This window comes from Anolis sagrei, chromosome 5, assembly GCF_037176765.1.
Source record: "Anolis sagrei isolate rAnoSag1 chromosome 5, rAnoSag1.mat, whole genome shotgun sequence".
Taxonomy (NCBI): Eukaryota; Metazoa; Chordata; class Lepidosauria; order Squamata; family Dactyloidae; genus Anolis; species Anolis sagrei.
The window spans coordinates 173,123,505-173,149,417 of NC_090025.1; the positions used below are offsets into that span (position 1 = coordinate 173,123,505).

At 38.0% G+C, this 25,913-nt stretch overlaps 1 protein-coding gene across 1 annotated transcript in view; it reads right to left on the reverse strand.

The window, feature by feature from the left end:
* KDM7A (lysine demethylase 7A) overlaps window positions 1-25,913 on the reverse strand; it is a 60,416-nt gene that overhangs the window by 24,550 nt on the left and 9,953 nt on the right. The window contains exons 2-4 of the mRNA XM_060776846.2: window positions 5,841-5,926; window positions 1,283-1,400; window positions 754-914 (exon numbers count right to left, since the gene is read on the reverse strand). Of these exons, the coding sequence (XP_060632829.2) occupies window positions 754-914; window positions 1,283-1,400; window positions 5,841-5,926 (365 nt within the window). The remainder of the gene's footprint in view (window positions 1-753; window positions 915-1,282; window positions 1,401-5,840; window positions 5,927-25,913) is intronic.

The window sequence follows — 25,913 nt, forward strand, 5'->3', positions numbered from 1 at the left end:
GGAGCTAGAGATGACAGATTCAAACCCCCGACCTGTCAGTCTTGGTCCTGCCAGCACAAGAGTTAAACTCATTACGCCGCTGGGAGCACCGGAAGAGTCTCATGAACTAATTAGATTGCAGACAAACTTTTAAGGTGTACAGCTTAAATGAAGAGCAAATAAAATGTGGCACTGATCAATTAAGGTTTGGTTTTTTTACTTTGATTATTCATGCAGCCATGGAACAAAAAGAGGTGTGGTGGCAGGAGCTACAGCTTCATCTTACCTCAAGCTCAACAAGTGGAGAAGGACAAAGAGAAGGAGAAGGAAGCGGATAGCAACAACACACTGCCATGTCCCAAATATCCAGAGCATATTAGAACCTTTGTCATCTTTGCAGCCTCTGCTTCTGCCCCTAGCCTAACCAAGCTACTTCTACCATTTATGCAGAATGCAAGGGAAGCTGTGTGAATTAATAGTGCTAGTACTGTGCAGGCTAATAATTACTATTCTATACTAGCCAAAGACCTGCTTTTAACAAAATAAAATCAAATTAAAGATTGGAATGACAAGGAGTGGGGGGGGGGAAGCAGGACATTTTTAAAACAACTGAGAAATAAAAAGGCAGTCAAACAAAGAAACAAGTGTGACTGCCCATTGAGACTAGGACTACTGTGGGAAATGCCTCTATAGATACCATTGTCTATGAATCTTTATAAAATATGTTTTTGGGTTTTTTTTTAAAAAAATCGTAACTTCTAACCTTATACATACCTACACATTGTTCCACATCCAGAACAGAAAAAGTAGGGGGTGGAAGTCTGAGACCTAAACCATCCAATTTAGGGATCATAATGGGGACATCAAAGCCATGCTTCTCCAGATATCTTTGTGTCAACTGGCTGCCATGCATTTTTAAAATGATTTCATCAGCACTAGAAAAGAAAACACATTTGAAAATCAACCATCAATAGTCTTTAACAGAAACATGAGAATTTACTGACACTTGATCCAAGAGCAGCAACTAATTGTGTAATAGCTGCAGTTAAGTAAGACACCAGAAGCATCTTGAATTCTCTGTGAAATGTAAGATTTCTGCCCTCCACAACATCTGCAATGATTAGGTATTTTCAACCATTTGTTTTAATCCTGACTGCAATGCTGTAAACTGGTACTACAGAACAAACTGCTCAATCAGGGTACAAAAAGCAAAATTTTCAGGCATGAAGTTAGAATCATTGTTTGAAGCAGCTACAGAAACCAGACTTATCCCATTTCAGATTATTCCTAATGCATTTCTTACCTGGTGAATGAACGAGCACGTAGCTGTTTAATAAATGTTCGTGTTCCAGCTTGAACTGGCTTGGAACCATCATCCAATTCTGTATAGTCATGTCTGTGCCAGTTCCTTCTTTTCTTCACTAGACAGTAAGAAAGAACATTTTAATTAACTTTAAAAATGAAATGAATGAAATTTATTATGATCAACAAAATCAGACACGCTTTTAAAATTAATTCCAGTTAATACATTTATGGCATAATAATTCATGTCAGACTAACACTGAGTAGACACAGGTTCAAATATCCATGAAGCTGACTCAGTGACATTGGCCGAATCACTCTGTCTTAAACAAACACAGTTTAATATTATTTCATGATCTTGGCTATTTTAATTACTACATTGGTCTGTTTATCCTTATATTTGTTTTTTTAAAAAATTATCTGGATAATGTATTTTATAGTTGTATTGTATAGTTTTAAATTATTATTCATAGATAGATAGATAGATAGATAGATAGATAGATAGCAACAATTCTTACAGGGCTGTTGCAAGGATAAAATGAAGGGGAGGGGGGATGGAAAAAAATATAACACCTTAGGCCTTTTGAAAAAAAGGTATGACACTGATGTTACAAACAGGTAAGAAAATGTGTACTGTGCATATGCATTACTCAAATTGCATGGCTGAATGGAACCAAAAACCTCAGTCTCCCAAGTCTCAGTGCAACACCATACGATGAATTAAATTTTGTTCGCACATTTAACCCAAATTTATGGGGGAAAATGATGCTGAATAGGGATGTAATTAACTTAAAACAATCTGTTCAGTTTTTGCAGTTGAACCAGGTCATAGTTTCACACAAAAGGTTAAAACGAATTATGTCCATTACAATATACCACATATATTCATGCGTAAGTCAGATTCATGTATAAGTTGAGGGCAGATTTTGGGGCCAAAATTATGGAATTTGATATAATCCATGGATATTGACAATCATTCCAGAGAGAGGGGAAAACACCAATGCTGCTTCATGGAGTCGTCCGTCCCTGGCCACAATTGCCATTTCACCATCCAGGCATTCAGAAAGCTAGAAGTGGTGTCACATCAGAGAGAATAGAGGGGGGGGGGGGGGTTCTATATTGCTTTTAGGTTCTCCTGGGATGAACCATGTTTTTTGCCTTTTGCCACTATATTCAGAGAAGGGGATGATTTTTTTATAAGAGATAAGGTATAGCAGTCACATTGACCAATGAATAGGCCGACCCAAGTTGTTTGACATTTTTGCCTAACATTTCAAGACTTATACATGAGTATATAGGGTGTAATATTTTCTTAGAGACACAATTCAGATTTTCATTCTAGCTTTTCAGAAATCATAGTTTATAAACCCAAGAAAGAATGTCAACACTTGTGGGCTGGAAGGCAATAAAGAAATATATTTAATGAATGTAGATAAATAAAATCATAGAATCATAGAGCTGGGAGTGGCCTCATGGGCCATGCAGTCCAACTTCCTGCAAAGAAACAGATATATCAATAAAAGAAATAAAAGACATTAAAATTAAAAAAAATCCTAATCAGAGATTTATATTGTTTCTCTAGGAATTCTCTAAACAGGTTCCTGGCCCAAGATTTCTATTTAAGTATCTTCCACCTCTACAATTCTTCTTCTCAAAACTTTTTCTGCATGCGTGTATTTCCCTTCAAATCACCTATCATCTTAACAAGACCTCACAAATTTCCTAAAATTTTCTTATGCAAAGAGGTAGTTTTGCCAGTTCCTTCCTCTGAAATATAATCTAAAGCGACTGGTATTTGGTTGCAGTCTCCCATTCAGGTTCTAACAGGTCTGACTCAGCTTGGTTTCCAAGATCAAATGGGATCTGGGGATGAGCAGGAGAACAGTTGTGCTATCAATACAGTATAACACAGATATTTATATTTAATTGATGTCCAGCTTTCTCCACATTCACCTATCACATTTACTGCTAAAAAATCAAACCACAAGGGAAACTGCATAGTAATCAAACAGCTGTTGTGCTGCATAAGATTGCCAAATAAACTGTCCCTGGCAACAAAGGTTTCCACTTGCTAGTTCACACAAGATGGCTAGCATGTAAAAATGTCTTCATGATTCCCAACAAAAGCCGTATGCATACTATGTTGTATGTAGTGGCTCATCATAGGGACTTGAGGCACATAGTCATACATCTTTAAAGGGGAAAAAGAATATGGTAGCCTGGATGATGCATATAATCAGCTAGTTGTACAGAAGCTCCTGCCATTATTAAAACAGCCTCCATGTAGCAGCCGTTTTATGTGCACCAAATCTCAGTGTGTGTAACTTTTTGCAGAACGATGCATATCATTCTTTCCATGTGTACACACCTGTTTTTTCAAACCCAATGACTACTTTGGAAAGCAGCCAATGGCATCTGACAGTTATTAAGGTAGGCAGCTGCACTACAAAAGATGCAAGACAAAGCTTCAGATGTAACTGAACTCCTCTAAAGAACAAATCAGAATGTCTGTTAAAAAACTTGTGAGACATACAAGTAGTTTTACCCTAACAAACTGAATTTATTTTAAAGGCAGAGTATTACACAATCCAAAATACTTAATGTTTGGTCTAAAAAGACTTAGCTGGATTTAAAATAAAAACAAACACAATTCTAATAGAATTCAAGTGACTGGGAACTAAAGTTCCTCAATTCTAAGATAGACCCCACCCCATCCCGACCGCCCCAAGGTGTGTGCTATCTATCTATATATATCTCTACCTATATCCTTTTTCTCTTGGTGGTACTGAAATTAGGGCGCATCTTGCAACTGATGGCATCTTAGAATTGAGGAAATACTGTTAAGTAATGTAATGGACAAAATGCACAAATAGGCTAACCAACCCACAACAATAATTAAACTGCAACTTCAAGGGAGTTTCAGAAATGGTAGGTAATTATCCTGTAATGATATATTATTCTCTAATTAAACTTTAAGAAAACATATCAGTTAAACATTATGATCTAACATGAAAAGAAATGCTACAGAACTTGCTTAATAAGGAGGCTCAGCAATATTTAGAAATAATTTCAAGCAACTTGCTTTAAAATACATTTCCAAAAGCAAACAACATTTGAATGTATCAATTTCTACTTCAGTAGTAATCACTGTATCTAACCTGAGACTCTTGGGGTACTAAACAGATATAGATATTAAAAAGATAAATAAGATGCAAAAACTCAGGAGAGATCTATCTCCATTATTACTACTCAAGAAGGCTATTAGAGAGAAGTTTTATTCGGAAATATATTCGGTCTTCCCACAAAGGGTTTTTTTTAAGGACTATCATTTTGTGCAATTTACCTAGCACCTGTCCTCTAACACTTCTGATTTTTGTAAACTCCTCCTCCTAGCTCTCTGGTGCTAAAAAAAGAAGCCCCTTTTCTGCTTTAGCATGAAAGAAACTGACAGGGCCATATCATACATGCCAGAAAGCACCAAATCATTAATGCCATCTGCCAACTGAATCTAGCAACCTGAAGTCTTGAAAGTGGCACTGAATACATCAGGAACCAAACAGGTTATGGAATATCAGACAAAGGTTAGGAGTTCAAATGATATTCTTACAAACAATGATTTAATCAAGAATGTAAAAAAGCATTGAGGTTGTGATGATTACTGGCAAGATACATTTTATAAAGATTCTTCAGACACGGCATCTACTATATAATAGAAAAGGTTAGATACGAATACATAAAATGTGAAAGCTGAAGAAGTGTATCTATGTCTGACAGCTATATCCCCAGTCAGTGCAAAGGTAACAACTAGGTCTCTTAATAAATTATGGTAAAGAGAAAATCAAGCAAACGTACAGAACACAAAGAACATGATAGGCATGCATGTTAATAAGAAAAAAAAGCTATGCTAAACTACAAAGACATAGTAAAATAATACTCCTGAAACAGTAACTAGTTGTTTAGGTCTATAGTTTATTATGAGTAGACAATAAATACAACTGGACAGGCAATAGCAATGCGTATTTAAAGATTTTGCATTCTAGAACAGGGTAAATAGACTCCCAGAGGATTCTCTAGAGTATGAGATACAGTTTTTTCAAAGGAACATGGCAAGTACCAAAAGATACAGTGAAATTTTCTTTCATCCAAGGAAGACCTGATTCTAAGCGGAAAACATTCAGAGGAACTCTGAAATAGAAATGCTACATCTTAAGTAATTTTAATACATTTGTTTAAAAATAAACCAAATGTTAAGGCAAAACAAGGGCTAGATGAAGACAAGATGTAGAAAACTGGCAGGTTTTCAAAGACGTCTCACAGCTGAAAATGGGAAATAGATAAAGAAATAAAATAGGAAAAAGAAATTGCAATTAGAAAGAGTTAAAACATCTTTGTAGTGTTTTATGCACTGAAAATATCTATGTACTGAAAATATACAATGTTACTTTATCAGTATTGTATTGTTTATGCTTGTCAACTGCTTGGGAGCCTTATTAAGGAATGCTGGAGTGTAAATGACTACATAAATAAACTACATTGCTGTTTTAAAAGCCATTACTTACTTAAGGAGGGTCCATGAAGAACTGCACAATTGGGACAGTGGTACAGGTCAATGTCAACAGCATGGTGCTCTTCTACTCTGACACAGCTAAAAAGAGAAGAAAAGATCTTCACGAACTCTTTAAATTAAAAACTGCACCTTCACCTGAAAACTATCAGGTCTTATTTGTAATGATGTTATACCATTCTGGATGCCAGGCATGGAGTACGGCCTCCTTTTTTCTTCATAGGCCACTTAGAAAATAAGATATCCTTTACCCGATATTTATTGCAGACTGCATATAGATTATGCAAATGGTGCTCAGTCCCACTGATTTCAATATGAAACATGTGGCTAACTGCCTGGATCAACCCCCACCCTCCAAAAACACAAATAAACAATTGTACCTTTGTCCCACTTCACTGTTGTATACCAGATCCATATTTTCTTCATTTTAGGACTACACTTTGTAATCTTACATCTGGCAAAGTCACTCTCTTTCCCCTATTGTATTTGGCTAACAAAGGCATGGATGATAATGTGCTTCAGGTCCAGTTTCACTGACACAAGTCTTTAAAGTGAAACGGTATGCTGTTACGATCAGAGTGTCACACTGGGAGACCCATCTTCAAATATCCATTTAGCTCACTATCTCACACACAAGGTAATTGTGATTAGAAAATAATGGTAATAGAATAATTTACACCACCTTGTCTACCTTGGAAAAAAATGGATGGAAGTACACTGTAGGAATGCAACTCATTCTAGACACTGTGAAAACTATATACATGAAATAATCTAAAGGAACAGCTGCAACTGCACTAAAGGCATCTTGGGTGTCACACAAAATGACTATCCCATTTATCAGACAAATGATATTGGTATAGAAACATCTGCCTGTGCCATAATACTAAACCAGTACCAAAAGAAACAGAAATTCACTGGGCATTTATTTCCCATTGATATCAATATGACTAAATTTCAATGGGATATGGGTGTAATTAGTACACAAACTGAAGGTCTACAGCAGGGGTCCCCAAACTAAGGCCCGCGGGCCAGACGCGGCCCCCCGAGGGCATTTATCTGGCCCGCGGGGTGTGGAGAAGGTTGAGAGGCGGGGTGCGAAGCGGTGTCAAAGCCGCTTCGCCCCCTGCCTCAGGCTTCGCTTCTCCTGCCTCCGGGAAAAAGCCTGGCCTTATCCCAAAGGGTGGAGAACAGGGGAGGCTGGAGCAGAGTCCTCTCTCCCCACCGCAGCACGCAGCGCAATCCGGGGTGCATCCCAGAGTGTAGACGCCGCAGGGCTCCCCCGGCGTGCGCGCCAGCCCCGCACAGCCCTTAGCCTCCGCGCACGAGGACAACGCCTTACAACCAGAGCCCCGGGCAGCAGCAGCAGCAAGAAGCAGGCAAGCAGCCATCAAGGCCACGGGGAGGGGGAGCAGCAGAAAGAAGAGCATCGCGAGCATGGCGAGGGAGAAAGAGAAGTCCTTGCGGCGCTCACATGGGGGTTCTGTGTGGGAGGTTTGGCTCAATTCTATCATTGGTGGGGTTCAGGATTCTCTGATTGTAGGTGAACTATACATCCCAGCAACTACAATTCCCAAATGTCAAGATTCTATTTTCCCCAAACGCCACCAGTGTTCATATTTGGGTATATTGAGTATTTGTGCCAAGTTTGATCCAGATCCATCATTGATTGAGTCCACAATGATCTCTGGATGTAGTTGAACTACAACTCCCAAACCAAAGGACACTGCCCACCAAACCCTTCCAGTATTTTCAGTTGGTCATGGGAGTTTTGTGTGCCAAGTTTTGTTCAATTCCATCGCTGGTGTGTTTCAGAATACTCTTTGTTTGTAGGTGAACTATAAATCCCAGCAACTACAACTCCCAAATGACAAAATCAATTTTTTGAGTGAAGAACATACATTGGATTGTTAGGTGTCTTGTGTCCAAAATTGGTGTCAATTCGTCCAGTGGTTTTTGAGTTCTGTTATCCCACAAACGAACATTACATTTTTATTCATATAGAAGTGTGGGTTTGGGGGGGGGGGGGGATTGTGGGTTTTTTGCACTGCAAATAAGATATGTGTTGTGTGCATAGGAATTCATTCATGTTTTTTTCAAATTATAATCCGGCCCTCCAACAGTTTGAGAGACTGTGACCCGGCCCTCTGTTCAAAAAGTTTGGGGACCCCTAGTCTACAGTGATCCCTCGCTACTTGGTGGTTCACTTTTGCAGACTCACTGTTTTGCGGTTTTTCAATACAGTAAATACAGTAACTTATATATTTACTGTGGGAGATGCGAGCCTGGGAAGCTACCTCCTGCAGGTGCCCCACTTGCCCAGCTCCTCCTCCTCACCTGCTTCCTCCTCCTTCTCTTCCTCACTCTCCCTTGCAGATGGGAGCCCTTCCAGGTTGAAAGCAGGAGAAGGATGGGAAGGAAGGAAGGACAGGATGGACAGGTCAAGATGGGCGAATGGCAGGTGGGTTGGGAGAGAGAAGGGGGGACCTGCATGATGTCAGAAGACCAACCCGGTGAAGCATCACTACTTTGCGGATTTTCAGTTATCAGGGGTGTTCCTGGAACGTAACACCTGCGGTAAGTGAAGGAACACTGTATTCAAGTCCAGAATGCCTACTACTAGATGGCTTCTTTGAAAAAAAACAGACAATTACAAGCAGGTGGCCAGCATACCTATAACATCTGCTTTGACATAATGGCAATGACTTTTAAAAAGATAACTTTTACCAGGAATTCACTTTTCGACAGCCAAATCTAGAGGAGCACCTTCAGAGTTCATGTGAACTATGCCAACTTCTCCGAACACATATATTCCAGAAACATAGCATTTTGAACTGGAAATATGTTAGATGAGGCCTTACAATTCACTAAAAACAGTTCAAACACGTAAGTATATTTTAGCAGCAGGATAGAAACTCTTATTTTCACAGAAGACCAATGACCAACTTAAAGGGAAAAAATGGGTAGCAAACCAAACACCTTCAAGGCTCTGCTTTTTGTGACATGTCATTTATGAGGAACCCATTTCATAGAAATGTTGCCAGGACAAAAAGTTATGATTTGCTAGTAGACAAAGCTAGGCTCATGTTACAATGGAGGGTGAAAGTCAGCTGTGAATCTTCCCTCTATTTTACAACATGCACATATATATACAAGCATGCACACACGGAGCTGGCTGCGCTCTTTCTCTGCTTGGGTGACTATGTCTTGTCTTTGCAATACTAGTGTTCTTCCACAGAGCACTACAAGAAGTTCTGATCTTTTTGCAGCTGCCTCCTTTACACACTACTCCTTTTTCTTTTCTTCTCCTGCACCTTGAAAGTTACCTCCTTTTAAAAGCCATTTTATAGCATGGGAGGAAGGGAAGTGCTACAGCACTTCAACTCAGGACCAAAGACAGTTCTTCATGAGTAGGGAATCTGCATTACTAGACCAGGAAAATTTAGAAGTGCTTTAGAAAATCAATAATTGACATTGATGTGTTTTTTTAAACAAAGCACTTATGCCAAATCAATTGGATATATGGTGATAAAAATGTGGGAGGATTGCATCTTCAAAAATTATCTTGAAGGTATTTTTCAAGGCCACATCTCTCCACATGCATGACAGGGAACAGAGCAGTTTTAGGAAAACTTTTATGGCTTTGAAAAAATGAATCAATTCAGACAGATTATACACTAGAAGGAAGATCAGGAACCTTACAACAAAATGTGTAATTCTCGGAAGTTCAGCTTTAATGGGCTGAAAATTAGGGTAAAATATGGGTTTGTACAACAGTACTGTTTTAATCATACCACACAACTATTGGTTACATATTTACTAGTCAACTCATTTCTTATAATCTGATGCATAAATGTCCAATCAGATTTTTATGAACAATGGTATGACTGTAAATATAAAGCATTGATATACCCATTAATGCAAGCAAAATAATTAAACAGAATCCATACAGTGTATAAACAATCTTGTTCAATAAAGTGATGGTACAAGTTTACAAGTGTAAGGAAATTGTTAAGCAGTAATCTCAGAACAGAAAATGACCCTATGGCTACAGGCAACAGCATATTCCTGGTTTTAGAAATCTGTACATCTTGCAGTATCACATTTTGTTTCATACTCATATCACTAATTCCTGACAGGCAATGGATATAAAAGGTAACTTTTCCAAATAACTGCCAAAAAAAGGATTTTCTCCCATCCTGAAGAATTGTTTTGGAGTAATAACCTCTAAACTGCTGATAACCGGGTCCTTGCTTGATTATTAGTGCATGTTAATTATGTCTTAAGAACACCTTTCATAGGAGACAGCAGTTAAAAAATCCCTTTTGACCTTGGCAAACAGTTGCAGCCTGCATGATAAATGCAGGAATTGACATCTAGGGTACCATTTATTTTACACATGAATCTCTTGGCATCTGAGTAACGCTCATCTCATGCAAAACTACTGGTTTGTTTCAGCACCTGCTCTCTATTCAGGCAAGGTCTTTGGCATAGATCTCCTTTGTTGCTGGAGGAATTTCTCAACTGTTTGGATAGTATTTCTTTTATGTCTACATATAGACAGTCCCAGAGTTACAAACATCTGACTTACAAATGACTCATAGTTAAGAATGGGGTGAGACAACAGGGAGTGAGAGAAATCTACTCCTAGGAAGGTAAATTCACTCTTGAAAGAATTATCATGGGGAAACAGTATCTCCACTGAAGCTTTCTCACCAATCCTTGTTTCCACAACAAGCAATTTTTTTCAAAATCCAATTCTCAGAGGGATGGAAAGTGAGGTGGAATCTTCTGAACAGAGACACAGGCAGGGGTTTTAACCCTTTCCTATACTATCCAAAGGATGCATATGTGTTTGTGTGTGTGTGTGTGCATGTGTATAAAATCTGGAGCTGCGCTTAAAAATGTACATGTTCCGACTGCCTTATTTGTTTGTACTACTAAATTATTTGTTTTTCTATTACAGTAGAATCTTGCTTATTCAACATAAATGGGCCAGCAGAACGTTGGATAAGCGAAAATGTTGGATAATACGGAAGGATCAAGGAAAAGCCTATTAAACGTCAAATTACATTATGATTTTACAAATTAAGCACCAAAACATCATGTTTTATAACAAATCAACAGAAAAAGCAGTTCAATACACAGTTACATTATGTAGCAATTACTGTATTTACGAATTTAGCACCAAACATCACAATGCATTGAAACAGCTGTGGATCCGGGCAGGAGGCAGACTGCGTTGGATAATACAGAACGTTGGATTAGCAAAGTTTGGATAAACAAGACTCTACTGTATGTGATCTTGAGTGTATCTTGTTATCACTATCCAGCATTAGTACTTTTCAGACAGAGATTAAGCATATAATTAATTATAAAACAGCAAAATCCAAATGTTACGATATGAGCCTATTTTCCTTCCATTATTGAGGTCTAAAAATCTATCAGTGAGCATTTTAAAATCTGTTGTTCTTGATTATGTGGAAGGGCTTTGTAAAACAGATTTCAACAAGATAATAAAAAAATAAAGCTGGTTGTGCTGCATCAAAATTCTAAAGAGTAAAATAACTTATAGCAAAGTATTCTCTAAAAGGCTGAGTCTTCTCAGCTGTTTCAATTTGTCCACTGTCATTATTGTATACATTTTTAAAAAACTGGAATCTGAAATCTTATAAAAGTAGTCCCCAAATTACAAACATCCAATTTACATACAACTCCTAGTTACAAACAGGAGTGAAATACCAGAAAGTGAGAGGAATTCTACCCCTAGAAAGAGAAATTCACTCCTGTAAGTTATCATGGGAAAAAGGAGTCTCCACTGAAGCTTTATCACCTGCCCTTGGTTCCACAACAATCCAAAATTTTCAAAATACAATTGTCACAAGGACAGAAAGTGTGATGAAGTCTTCTCAACAGGGGCATGGATAGCAAAACAAATGTTGCAGAGGTATTAACTCTTCCCTATGCTATCTAAAACTAAAACTAAATATTTTTGGCTGGAGTTGAACTTAAAAAATGTACCTCTTCTGATTTAACATACAAATGCAAGTTAAGTACAAGCCTACAGAACCTATCTTGTTCGTAATCCAGGGGATGCCTACAGCTAGAGCAGATAATCTGGTTTGCCTTGTTGGCTGAAGTTTTTCTACATTTCAGTTTTCATAGCCACCAGGTTTCATCCTTCCTCCATCCTTGGGCAAGCATCATTAAAAGCATAGGAGCCTCTGGTGGCGCAATGGGTTAAATCCTTGTGCCGGTAGGACTGAAGACCAACAGATCACAGGTTCACAGGTTCAAATCTGGGGAGAGCTCCCTCTGTCAGCTCCAGGGCCCCATGCGAGGACATGAGAGAAGCCTCCCATAAGGATAGTAAAACATCAAAACATCTGGGCATCCCCTGGGCAATGTCCTTGCAGACGGCCAATTCTCTCACAACAGAAGCGACTTGCAGTTTCTCAAGTAGCTCCTGACATTAAAAAAAAAATAATTAAAAGCTCAAACTTCTGTATTATTCAATCAGCATCTGTAGCAATAAATAGTTTTTGTATTTTTTATTGTATTGCCCTTCTTAACTGTAAGCTGTTGAGTCCCAATTTTCACATTAAAATAAGATATATTATTATTGTTATTAGTCTATTCTGTCATCTGCATACTGCTGCTTAAATTTTCTACACATAGTTTCTAGCAATGATTTCACTTATGGCATTAAACTGTAATGTTCTTCATATCAAGTAAGTGAAGCCCTGCTTAACATAGCTTGCATGACTACAAATTAAGGCATGGTGCAGTATCCTGTTACAATCACCTGCAAAGTCCATGAACATTTTCCTTTTTATTTAATTTCTTCAGACCATAAAAGTTTCATGTATCATCCTTTGAAGTTCTCTCTAAACTAGAATTAAATATTTCTATATTTTCACTGAAAACCACGATTTCCAGTACTGCAATGATCATACCCACTAGCTAAACTACTATATTGAAACACTACACCAGCATTAACCACCACACTGTGCTGACTAAGGGGTTATGAGACCTGCAGTCCAAACATTTGGAAAGCAATGGTTTGAGGAAGCCCACATTACAAAGAAACAATGTTATTGCTTGCTCTTATTGTTTATTATGACTGGAGTTATGGCTGATGGCAATATAGGCCTCTTTGTGGCTCACAATATTTCTTACATCAAGGTATGTTAAGACATAGACCCCTTCCCTCCATTATAACATACATACTGTTAGATGCACATATATCTAATTTGATTCACAGGTGATTCCAAACTGCCTTTTCTGTGTGCCACAGGTATTCATTCTCTAAAAAGTAATCAAACTAAAGCCATATTGCAGTTACAGTTGCTGGTAGTTTGAGAACTCAAACAATAAGAGAAACTTTTACTGCCTAAAGTCCACATTCAAATTTGGCGGAACTCTCAGAATCACACTCCAACAGTGAACAGGTCCAAGAGCAAAGTGGTTAGCACCAATAAGTATGTACCAGTTGTAGGTAAGAAAGCCTCAATTCAAACCAGTTTTTTTAAATAAAAAAAACTCGAAAGCACTGCTCAATATTCCTAAGAAACAAACCATGTCTAGTAGAACTACTCAATATTGTGCATATTTAATCAAACCTCAGTCAGACTGCATTCATTCAAAAAAGCACAGTTCAATATTTTTCACATCAAGGGATGTTTCAAGCAGCACATTTTAATGTTACAAATGTCTAGGTCAAACTACTCATGCCTGCAACAAACTAAGCTAAATCTGTAATCACAAGAGTCTAGCATCGCAGCTCAGTACTTTAAAATATCCAAATCAAATAAAATAATGACACCGGAGTCCAAAAATCAACAGTCTATCTTGCTTTGGCAAGATTAAGCTATTGAAAACATTTTAAAGGCAGTGTATGGAAGCTTAAAAACACAGATTAAGTGCAACAAAGTAATAAAAATAGGATCAAAGCCTCAAACTAGAAAGGAAGGTGTGGTGCAAGCTTACCTGAATGTTTGGTGGGTAACATGAACTCATGCCTTTCTCCCTTCTGGGCAATATATGATCTAACACATGCGCATGCTCTTAACATGCCTACACTAACACAAGTAAAAAATGACACTGTGGCTGGACTGTTATACTTCCCCCTTTTGCCCTTTATCAAGAGGAATCAACTAGTAATATAAGTGGGCTATAGGCTCATAGAGCCAAAGCATAGTATAAGCTTCTGAATTCAGTTTCATATTCAGTGGTGAAAAAGGAGATGCAACAGAGTTGTAAATAGGTTCTCCCACTTCAAAAACAGCTCTGTTTAACAGATGCTGGATACATTGTGTATGCATTTGGAAACAAAGATGTAATAAGAATAAAAACCAGCAGCAGCTCAAAAATATGCAACAACAAAAATGGACAAATACTGAACAGCAGGTATAGAAAAGAAAAACAAGATATTGGTTGTGTTAGAAAAGCAGAACCTAATACTTGGTGCATCACCTAATATAGGTATAGTGGCCCACCCATTTAAAAAATCTTGCAAAAAGTTAGCAACATCCAAGATTGCTTTTATCTTATGAATGGTAGCTAAAGGTATCATTTCTATAGTAATTCTTGTAATAGCCATTCATGGCCTAAGAATTACCAGACAAAACATACACAACTTAATTTAAATAAATAATATGCTGCTAACTCTAACCCCAACTTGTCCAAGCCAATGTTTTAGAACAACAAACTATGTGTGGCATATTGTAAGAACTTATTTTATGTATTATACAGTTAATATAAAATGTAGCACAAGCTGAACAAAATTAAGAAAGGGTGAGAAGTTTTGATAACAGGTACCAATGTTTATGACCTAAAACGTGAACAAAAAACAAAATATATGACTAAGTATTTTCAGTTTGTTAATAACTGACAACAAAGCAGCATTATTACTTCTTACTCAGACATGATCTAGCTTATCTTCTGAGTATTTCAAATCTTAACTAGCTATGCAAAGTGGGAGACTGGTCTCCCACAGGTAGAGACTCTCCTCCCTGAATCAAATAACATAGCCTACTGCATTAAGCACGCCTTGTTCCCAAATAAAATTACATCACAAACTGACTTTCTGCCACAATAGTACCATCTTCTGCCCACTGTGGAACACATCTCACCACACTAAAACAGTGGATGTGGCTCTTAATAAGACATGCCGCATTATCACCGGCTGTCTGCGCCCTACACCACTGGAAAAATTACACTGCTTAGCCGGTATTGCACCACCTGACATCCGCCAGGAAGTAGCAGTCAATAGTGAAAGAACCAAGTCAGAGACATCTCCAGCTCATCCCCTGTTTGGGTATCTGCCAGCACGTCAATGACTTAAATCTAGAAATAGTTTTCTAAGATCTACAGAGACACTCACTGGAACACCTCAGCAAGCGAGAGTCCAAAAGTGGCAGGCTCAAACCCAGAACCTCAACCAATAGCTGATACCAAATGAGAGACACCCCCCCCCCCCCCCCCGGGCACACAGAAAACTGGGCAACTTGGAAGGCACTGAATAGACTGCGCTCTGGCACCACAAGATGCAGAGCCAACCTCAAGAAAAGGGCTACAAAGTGGAATCCATGACATGCGAGTGTGGAGAGGAGCAAACCACTGACCACTTGCTGCAATGCAACCTGAGCCCTGCCACATGCACAATGGAGGACCTTCTTGCAGCAACACCAGAAGCACTCCAAGTGGCCAGCTACTGGTCAAAGGACATTTAATCAACTACCAAACTCACAAATTTTGTATTTTGTCTGTTTGTTTGCTTTGTTCTGTTCTGTTCTATCTGAACATGAGGAAGAACTTCCTGACTCTGAGAGCCGTTCAGCAGTGGAACTCTCTGCCCCGGAGTGTGGTGGAGGCTCCTTCTTTGGAAGCTTTTGAACAGAGGCTGGATGGCCATCTGTCAGGGGTGAATTGAATGCAATATTCCTGCTTCTTGGCAGGGGGTTGGACTGGATGGCCCATGAGGTCTCTTCCAACTCTTTGATTCTATGATTCTATGAAATGTAATATAAATGACTGGTTGCCCTGACACGACAAATAAATAACCATCTTCTTACTGGATTGTAATCCTACCCCAGTTACCTTCTTTAAAAATGTTAAGGCTGGTAGCCATGATATAAATGAATTACTATCCTAATTTCTACTCTGTTTAGAAGCATTTGTTCTGACTGGCGACACTATCTCAATTGGATGGTCATGTTTTACAAAATGTATTCTCTTTATCAATGAAATTACAAAAAAAATCTGAAAAGAGAATGAATGCATGCCATTTCCTTCAGACTGGATGTGTAAGCACAATTTCACAAAAACAAGAACAACAAGTTACCAAACACTTCTCTTTTTGCTTCCACAGGTATGATATCCAGCTTAGGGATCTTAGAGACCCACATATATCATAGAAATATACCTCTCCCCTACTTCCAATGCTACCTGCTCTTCCCCTGTTTGATACAAAGCTCTACTTTAGATGTTTATTTGTTTATTTAGCACCAACAATGTCCATGATACTGTACAAGTAAAACAACTTAAAATACAGGGTCCTGCCAAAGGTCTTTCTTACTGACCTTTAGAGTAGGGATAGATAAAATATGTACTTAGCTGTCTCTGCTCTCATGAATAGGCTCAGGGTTACATTTTTTTTAATCCTTTGTGTATATACATTTTCTAGATCCATATTAGAGGCATTTTAGACCACAGGACGTTATCCTTTTCCTTATCTACTTAGTATGATTGGACAGTTTAAAGCAGGCATCCTCAAACTGCGGCCCTCCATCTGTTTTAGGACTGCAACTCCCAGAAGCCCTACTAAGCTTGTTCAATTGTCAGGAATTCTGGGAGTTCAAGGCTGAAACAGCTGGAAGGGCACAGTTTGAGGATGCCTAGTTTAAAGTGTATGAGGGGGAGGGTAAAACGTTGCACTAAGTGAATTCTGCAACATACTTACAGTATGTCACTTAATTTATATGAAAAATACATTTTATTCTATATTATATTAAAAATGTATAATGCTTTCTTACTCTGGTTGTCTTTTTAAAAAAACATGAAAGTGATTTCATGTATAATCATTTTACTTTTGTGGCAACATCGGAACCATACTCTACTGAGGAAGAATGAACTCAACATTTTCCACAAGAATCACCAATTCAAAGGCCTACTTTCCTTAAAGTCAGACTAATGGAGATTAAATATTAATTTCATTCAGAGAGACCTTGACCTGAAAAACTAGTGCTATTTGTTCAGAAGTCATAGTGTTAGCGTGATGCAGACTTGAAGACATTTGAAAATTCTAAAGAATTACATATTAGTTTAGTAAATTTTGATGTTATCTGTCTCACCACTTATATTAAAAAGGTACTCAAAGGAAAACTTTATTTTTCTGAATTCCAAGCTCCTATTGTTTTTATTTTATCTCATATGTTAGTGCCTGCTAGGGAGATGCTAAGCTAGGGGCCCTCAAACTTCTTAAACAGAGGGCCGGGTCACAGTCCCTCAAACTGTTGGAGGGCCGGATTATAATTTGAAAAAAAAATGAATGAATTCCTATGCACACTGCACATATTTTATTTGCAGTGCAAAAAAAACACCCCACTTAAAATATAAACTTGGGGAGGCGGTAGGCGAAGCAGCCCCGAAGGTCCTTCCCCTGCTGCCTCTCCCTCTTCTCCTCCCTTCAGGATGAGGCTAGGCCTCATCCTGATGGGAGGAAAAGAGCAGGCTGAGCCCGGGGAGGTGGCGGGTGAAGCGGCCCCAAAGCTGCTTCGCCCACCGCCTCCCCCTCTTCCCCTGCCTTCAGGATGAGGCGAGGCCCAATCCTGAAGGCAGGAGAAGAGCGGGCTGGGCCCGGGGAGGTGGCGGGCACTCCGTGGGCTGGATAAATGCCCTCGGGGGGCCGGGGCTGGCCCACGGGCCGTAGTTTGAGGACCCCTGTGCTAAGCTCACACTTGAGACCAACAGCCCATTATAATGATACACTGTGCTTCCAGTTTCATTTTCATCTATGTACCATATGAAAGCAATCGGGAGGTTTTACATTCACTCAGGGAAACTTTCAGTTAACCTAGTTTGAATCTCTACATGGTGAATTAGCTGCCTGAAAAAAATAACTGAAATTGCAAACAAACAGGCTGCAGTAAAGGAGCCAGGTTATCAAACTGATAACGAAGCAAGTGACTTTAAAGTTGTAATAAAAACAATAAAGTTGGATCTCTTGAAATGTATGCATCCAAATCACTAGAGAAGTTATAAGTTTGGTGTGGTGGATTTTGTGACACTGAAAGAGAATTATTAAATTGCTTAAATTATTAAAATATTGATGTATATTCTGAAAGCTAAGTAATTCCAGTAATTTTTTTAAAAAAGAGAGGTATTTTAGGCTATAAATTATAACTGTAGCTAAAAAGATACAACCTTATGGGACAGAAGCCTGCACTGGAGTCTTGGTATACACAAATAGTTAGTTTCTCTTTTTTAAAAAGTCTGGTAGCTCATAGATTAACAGGTTTACTGGATCATAAGCTTTCACGGGCTAGCTAGACTAATCAGATGCATGGTCACATACATTGTTACAGAACAATTAAAATGTGGGATAATAGCTAAATCTCCATGAAGTGTGTGTATGGTTAGCTAGATCATGCATCCGATCAACCGTGTTCTAATGCACTACAATGTGCACCAAAATAAATCCATTCAATTTTTAAATGCCACAAAATGTTGTTTTGCTTTAGAATTGTTACTAACTTTGTTTCCTCTCTATTTATCATCAAAATATTATCAGTAGAGACCTAGGATAGAGAACAGGGTATTAATCTCTTTCAGTTGTCTTCTCAAGCACTCAGTGTAACATTAATAAAGATTTGAGGGATGATGACAGGAGGTTGCTGTAGTCTCTAGAAATTATCTCACATGCTACAGACTCCTATGTTGTTGAGAATCAATCTTATGCTAAGGTTCTACTGACCAATCAATCTCCCTGTTTGAAGCTGATGGAAATTGCCTCTTACTTGGTGCTGAGGATTCCCTGAAAGATAGTTTGGGAAGACCTCAATCTATATGATGAAACCACTGGAACCAAAGGCACTCAGTTCCTCATAACCACAGTGCTGTCCTAAGAAATCATAATACCAAAAATGTATCAGAAAATACTGGATGTGGAGGAAACATGGAAATGTCCCAGAAGATTGGCACAATTACACCTAAAATCCCTCTTGCTTCTTTTCAGAGCCCATGCAACACACTGTTATATTTCTAACTGCAATGAAGCAAATGGGACTAGCTAGAATAGAGGAAGATAGACAAATTGATTCATGCTGTTATTCTAATCTAAATCATCCATAAACAAACTTGGTAAAAACAGAATAAATTATGCAACTCGAGATACATAAATAGGTGGAAATGGAAATCCTAGCTACAGTATTACATTCAAAAGTACTAAGGAGAAGAAGAGTCAACGTTATTTATGATCTCTGAGGACCCTGCCAACTACTGACCAGTCAGCTAGGACAATATGTGAAGACAGCAATTGGGCTTCTCAAAAACAAGTCCAGATAGGATATTCTTATCAAATTACAGTAGAAGAATTGTAGTTTAGTGGTCTAGTATGAATTATCAAGAGGAACAACTTTACCATTCTACTTTGGTTTGCTCACATCTCACCTGGAACACTGACGAGTTCTGGATGCCACAGTTTAAGGAAGATATTGGCAAGTTAGAAAATGTCCAGAAGACAACAAAGATGATAAAAGTGAAACTAAGTCTGGGGTTTTTCCATTGTAAAGAGACACTTTAAGTTGATTATCACAGCACCTCTCAAATACCTGAAATGCAGTTACATGGAAGATAGAGCAAGCTTGTCTTTCTGATGTCCAAAGAGGAACATGACCTAATGGATTAAAACCACAAAAGATTCCAGTTAAGCATTAGAAGAATAGGCTGCTACCCTGGAACTGTGGTTCTTTGAGAGGTCTGTGGTTCTTTGAGAGGTCATATGTGAACTTAAACATATAGATTATCTGTAACTTCTAGAGATATTACACAAGCATTTTGGCAGTAGCATAATCTATTCCCTGTACACCAGTGTCTTTCCACCAAAACTGTCAGTTCCATGGATGCTGAAGAGGTAGTCAAGGATCAAGGGTAAGTAGGACATGCTAAATGGAGAATGGGTGAGGTTGTGTGAGTTCAAAGATGACAACTTGAAGAACTACAGTTACAGGTAGGTAACCTTCTTTGTGTTCTCTATGACGTATACAAAAAGGAAACTACCAAACTACTAACCAGAGGAAAGGGGAGTGTCATGTTAACAGGAGAAAAGCACTTCCCAAATGCAGTCTCTCACTGAGACCTATGGTCTAGTCTATAGCGAAAGATGAATGTTGAAGGCTATGGCAGTATAAGTGCTCACTCGGGCAAGAGGTTTCTGGCAAGCAATTTCATAAGACAGGTGAATAGTTGCTGCAGCCCATTTCAAGAGTGTCTGCAACAGCAGAGTAAGTTGTTTCTTGGTGAACAGAAAGCAAGACATAACTGTGATTTCAGAAAGTAAGCCATGCAGTCAACATAGAAGACCAGCACTCTCTGGGCATCCAAACAGTAAAAAAAAAAACCCACATTCCAAATCAGAGGTAGATCTTTACAATTTAGGAACATAGGAGCTGACACAGTTATGCCCTTCAGTTGGCTTTCACTGCCAGTTTATTTCCTGGTCTCAAAAAAGGGCCTTGCTTGTGCTTAAAACAGCCCTCAGAGAATGTCAAAATTGTATATTTTTAACTTTTAAATAACCCCTCAACGCTCCCCCAAACCCAGCTTAGATCTCGTTTGGTCCTCAAAAAAGGATGGACAGGATCCATACAGTCCCCTAGTAAAACTTTGTCTGCTGCCACAGCAAAATCTGTTATCATGTCTATAATAAATTTTAGCCAAGATATGGAGACAAATCTTGACATCACATGATAACTTGTGGTTGGCAGTTATAAATTTGATATATCAAGTTAATATTTTTTGCAATTTTTTTAGTATGTTCTCCTATTTTATTTGACAAGCTGGTAAAATATGGTCTAGATGCTGCTACTATTATGTGAATTTATAACTAAGCACCCTTACCCAAATAATACTTATCACTGGCTCCTTGATAACATGAAGATTTCTGGTGTGAAAAAAACAAGACTGTTGCACAAAGAACAGTGAACTGTGTGCACTACACTATTCTCTGTCCAGAAAAATGTTTTTATTTTAAAAATCAAAGTTTTTGGAAATGATATTTTGGATAAAACTAATCCAATGTTTGAAAAATCACTGAAAAGGGTTCTTAGGGGGAAATCTTTTGAAATGATTCAGTTATTCTTGCGAAAACACAATAAGCCACAATTTATATCTCAATATCAAACTCAAGACCAAATCTTCTACTGACAGCAACACAGCAACATTCAAAGTTATTCTGACAATGAGAACTAAATTAAAATAAAATGATTTTCAGGAAAAAATGTGTCATTTAGACAGTTTTTCTTTGGTCGTGTCAGGAGCAACTGCTCCTGTTGCGAGAGAATTGGCTGTCTGCAAGGACGTTGCCCAGGGGACACCTGGATGATTTTTGATGTTCTATCATCATTGTGGGAGACTTCTCTCATGTCCCCGCATGAGGAGCTGGAGCTAATAGAGGGAACTCATCCGCCTCTCCCTGGATTCGAACCTGCGACCTGTCGGTCTTCAGTCCTGCCGGCACAGTGCTTTAACCCACTGAGCCACCGGACAGAAATGCAGAATGGGCACACCTAGACTAACAGTCAGTGGCATAATATGGCAGTTTTGAGTGTTAATACAATTGTAGGCTGAATCTACAGAAATAAAATAGCCAGTTCCATGAGATATATAACTTGATTCATTTATTCTCCTTTGCTTACACTTAACCTAGATTATAGTATTTTCCTTATACTTTTGTTTCAAAATGCTATTAACAGTTAAGTCCAGAGATGGGAGGCAAAAATAACAAAGACAGAATCTATGATGAAAGACTAAGAAAGTTCAAAATGTTTAGCCTGAAAAATACATTTTCTATTCCATTGAAGATCAGGACCTCAAATCGCTAAGTCCACATTACAAAAAAGAAGCGATTTGATTAAAGTTTAGAAAGAAAGCCCTGACTATAAAAGTTTTTCAATCTTTGAGCAACTGTAAAACAAACTTCATCAGATAGCAGTGGATTCCACATTCCATTGATAAGTATTGCTACAGAGGCAGATTTACTACATTAGCAGATGCTTGAATTAGATCACTTTTGAGTTCCTTTCCAGTTCTGGGATCTTTCATACCCACAAACCAGGCCTCCCTGACCTGGTGCTATCCAGATGTGGTGGACCACAATTCCCATCACTCCCAACCTGCCTGATGTATTATACGAAAACTGCTATAGACGGTACACAAAAAATGCTATAGACAGTACAGAGAAATCTATGTTATCAAGACGTACAGATAACGAGTCTATTAGATTAAGAAGTTACTGAATAAGAAAATTAGTGCCATAAATCAAATTTCCAAACCATGAATTCAAAATATATTATATTCTGAAAAACATTTAGGCTACCTCCTTATGCATATTTAGTTGGGAGTTTGCCTCCCTGACTTTAGAGGAATTTGCAGCAGGATAACCATACAAGGATTACACAATATCTAGATTAACAGGAGTGGGAGCAAAGAACAGAAACCTGAGACGTTGCCCAACTGGACCAAGGTAGAAAAAAGACAGACATCTGGTTTATATTTGTCAATTCTAAAAACAGCATGTGCTACTTGCTTTTATCAGGGATCTCACCTGGCTAAAAATAATTAATGACTGTGGCCCCATCTACACTGCCATACAATGCAGTTTGATAATGCACCTTAATTGCACTGAATTGCATTATATGGCAGTGTGGAAGCATATTATGTAGTTCTCTGGAAAACTGGTAGTGGGGGTTTCTACCCATGTCTGACAAAATATGTCCTCTCTGGGCATTTTAGGTCCTCCGTGTGATTCTATGGCAGTTGTTCTCAACCTTCCTAATGCCACGACCCCTTAATACAGTTCCTCATGTTGTGGTGACTCCCAACCATAAAATTAGTTTCGTTGCTACTTCATAACTGTAATTTTGCTACTGTTATGAACTGTAATGTAAATATCTAATATGCAGGATGTATTTTCATTTACTAGACCAAATTTAGCACAAATACCTGATACGCCCTAATTTGAATACTGGTGGGGCTGGGGGAGGGGTTGATTTTTGTCATTTGGGAGTTGTAGTTCTGAACTCCACCAATAATGGAATTAAATCAAACTTGGCACACAGAACTTCCATGACCAACAGAAAATACTGGAAAGGTTTGGTGGACACTGACCTTGAGTTTTGGAGTAGTAAGTTCACCTACATCCAGAGATCACTGTGGAGTCAAAGAATGATGGGCCTAAACCAAACTTGGCACGAATACTCAATATGCCCAAATGTCAATACTGGTGAAGTTTGCTCTTCCCTCCCCACTTGGAGTATCAGGAACAGCCCTCCCCTTGGCTGAGAGGCCAGCTTAGAGGCCGGCCAATCACAGAGAGAATCCGCCGTCTATTTCCAAAAAGGAAGAGCTGGACAGGTAGAGAGATATTTAGCCTTCTCTACCAAAGGGGTTCCTAAGATCATCAGAAATATGTGTTTTCTTTTTTTAAAAATTTATTTACGTTTTCAAAATACAATATCCATAAAAACAAAAGAAAACATGCAAAATAAGAAGTGCAGAATAGAGGGAGAAGGAAGAAGCACGAAACAAGAAAAGGCATTAATAATGGGTGTTAAAAGTAAAAGGATAGAAATGGTGAAAGAAAAAGTAAAGAAGAAAAGAAGGGGGGAAAGAAAGAAAGAAAAGAAAAAAAGAAAATTTAAAAAAATTGATCTTCCATTCTTATTCATTACAGTTCAATTGATTAATGTCCATTCTTTCTTGATGCACGCACGGCCCTTTTCCTTCCATCAAGTAGAATACTCTTCCTTTCTTGTAACTATTTGTTAATCATCTCATCATCTCTTAAATATTCTTCTAGAGGTGTCCAGTTTGTTTGTTTTACATGTATTCCTGAATTTTTCTTTAGGAAAAGGGCTAATTTGTCCATATCTTTAATCTCTAACAGTTTTTTCAACAGAATTTTCTCTACTTTCCACTGTTTTGCGAAAACTATCCTTGCAGCAGTCATCATACGTGTATATAAGATGTCCTTATTTAGATCAAACTCTAAATCTTTGTCCGTGATTTCTAGTAAAAAATATTCTGGCTTCATTGTTAAATTCTTTTTTTAAAATTTCTGAGATTCTTCTTGAACCATTTTCCAGAAACTGGTAGCTTTTTTACAAGACCACCACATGTGGTAAAAACTGCAAAGAGCATTTTCAACACTTATTCTGGTTGTTTTTATACATTATGCCCAATTTCTGTGGAGTTATATACCACCGATGAAATATTTTCAGCCAATTTTCTTTAAGTCCTGATGAATAGGTATATATTTTTTATCCAAATTTTTTCCCATTCTTGCAGCTTAATTTGTCTGCCAAAGACCCGAGATATATTTACTGGGCATAAGTAACGAAGTGAAAATGAACGAGAACCAAGATAAAATACTATTTCTGCTGAGCACAGCAGCCAGACTACTACTTGCCAAAAGATGGAAACAAAGAGAAGTCCCAAACTACGAAGAATGGATAGTAAAAGTCTTCAATATAATACAAATGGATTGTCTATCTCAAAGAATAAACGGAACACAGAAAAAAACAGACTGGTCAGGCTTTATAGACTTTATTAAAACACAGGAAATACCAACTTTAATATACTTGTCTTGCATCTGAACTAAAGTTGAAGAGAGATGTTCGGCAGCAGAATGAGAAAAAAAATTCTTCAGATCAAGCACCCAAATATTCTTGGAAGACCTTGGGAAGTCACACAAAGCGCACCCCCCCTTTTTTTCTTTTTTTCTTTCTTTCTTTCCTTCTTCTTCTTTCTTTTTTTTCTTCTCCCCCACACTCTGCCCACCCCCCACCCAATCTATTCTATTCCCTCCTCTTAATGTCCTCTTCCTGTTTACGTCCCGTTTTTTCACACACACACCCCCCCCCCGTTTTGACTTACAATTTATGTAACACGTAACACGTATCTGTAAAACTCAATAAAAACAATTTAAAAAAATTGTCTGCCAATATTCTTCACCCACTTTATCATGCAATTTTTGACTCCCTTCGTCTCTGTGGACCGCTCTAAAGAGTTTGTTGTAGATTGTCGCTATATTTTTTGGTGTTTTTTTCAACAGTTTGTCCCAGAATTCTTCTTTATCACTTAATCCAATAATTTTGTCCTGTTTTACATATTCTCTTATTTGTGAATACTACAACCATGATAAATGCCTATAATTCAAGGATAGGTCTTCTTGTGATTTCAGTTCAAAGGAATCCTTATTTCTAAACAAAATTTTCCTATATATTGGCCATTTTATCCAGCCCAATAATCTTCGTTGGTTTGTTTCTAATGGAAAAATCCACAATGGAGTTTTGGAATAAAAAAAAAAAGCCTTTTGTATCTGTCCCAAATGCTTATGAGTGCTGACATGATGAAATGGTTGCCGAATTTTTTTAAAAACTTAGTTTGCCATACCATAAATATGACTGCCAACCCACCCTTAGGTCAAATCCTTCTAATGTCAATATCTTTTCATTTTTCAAGGTTGCCCACTCTTTTACCCATGATAAGGCACAGGCTTCAAAATATATTTGCAAATCAGGGAGGCCAAAGCTTCCTCTATTTTTTGTGTCCATCAATATTTTAAATTTTATTCTGGGTTTCTTACCGTTCCAAATAAACTTCAATAAGTCCTTATTCCAGTCACCAAATAATTTCATATTACGAATAATGGGGAGATTCTGAAAAAGGCACATTCATTTTTATAATAGCTATTATCCCCATAAATGATAAATTGAGATTTTTCCAGTTGACTAGGTCTTTTTTTTAATTTCCTTCCATTTCCCTTCATAATTGTTTTTAAGTAGTTGAG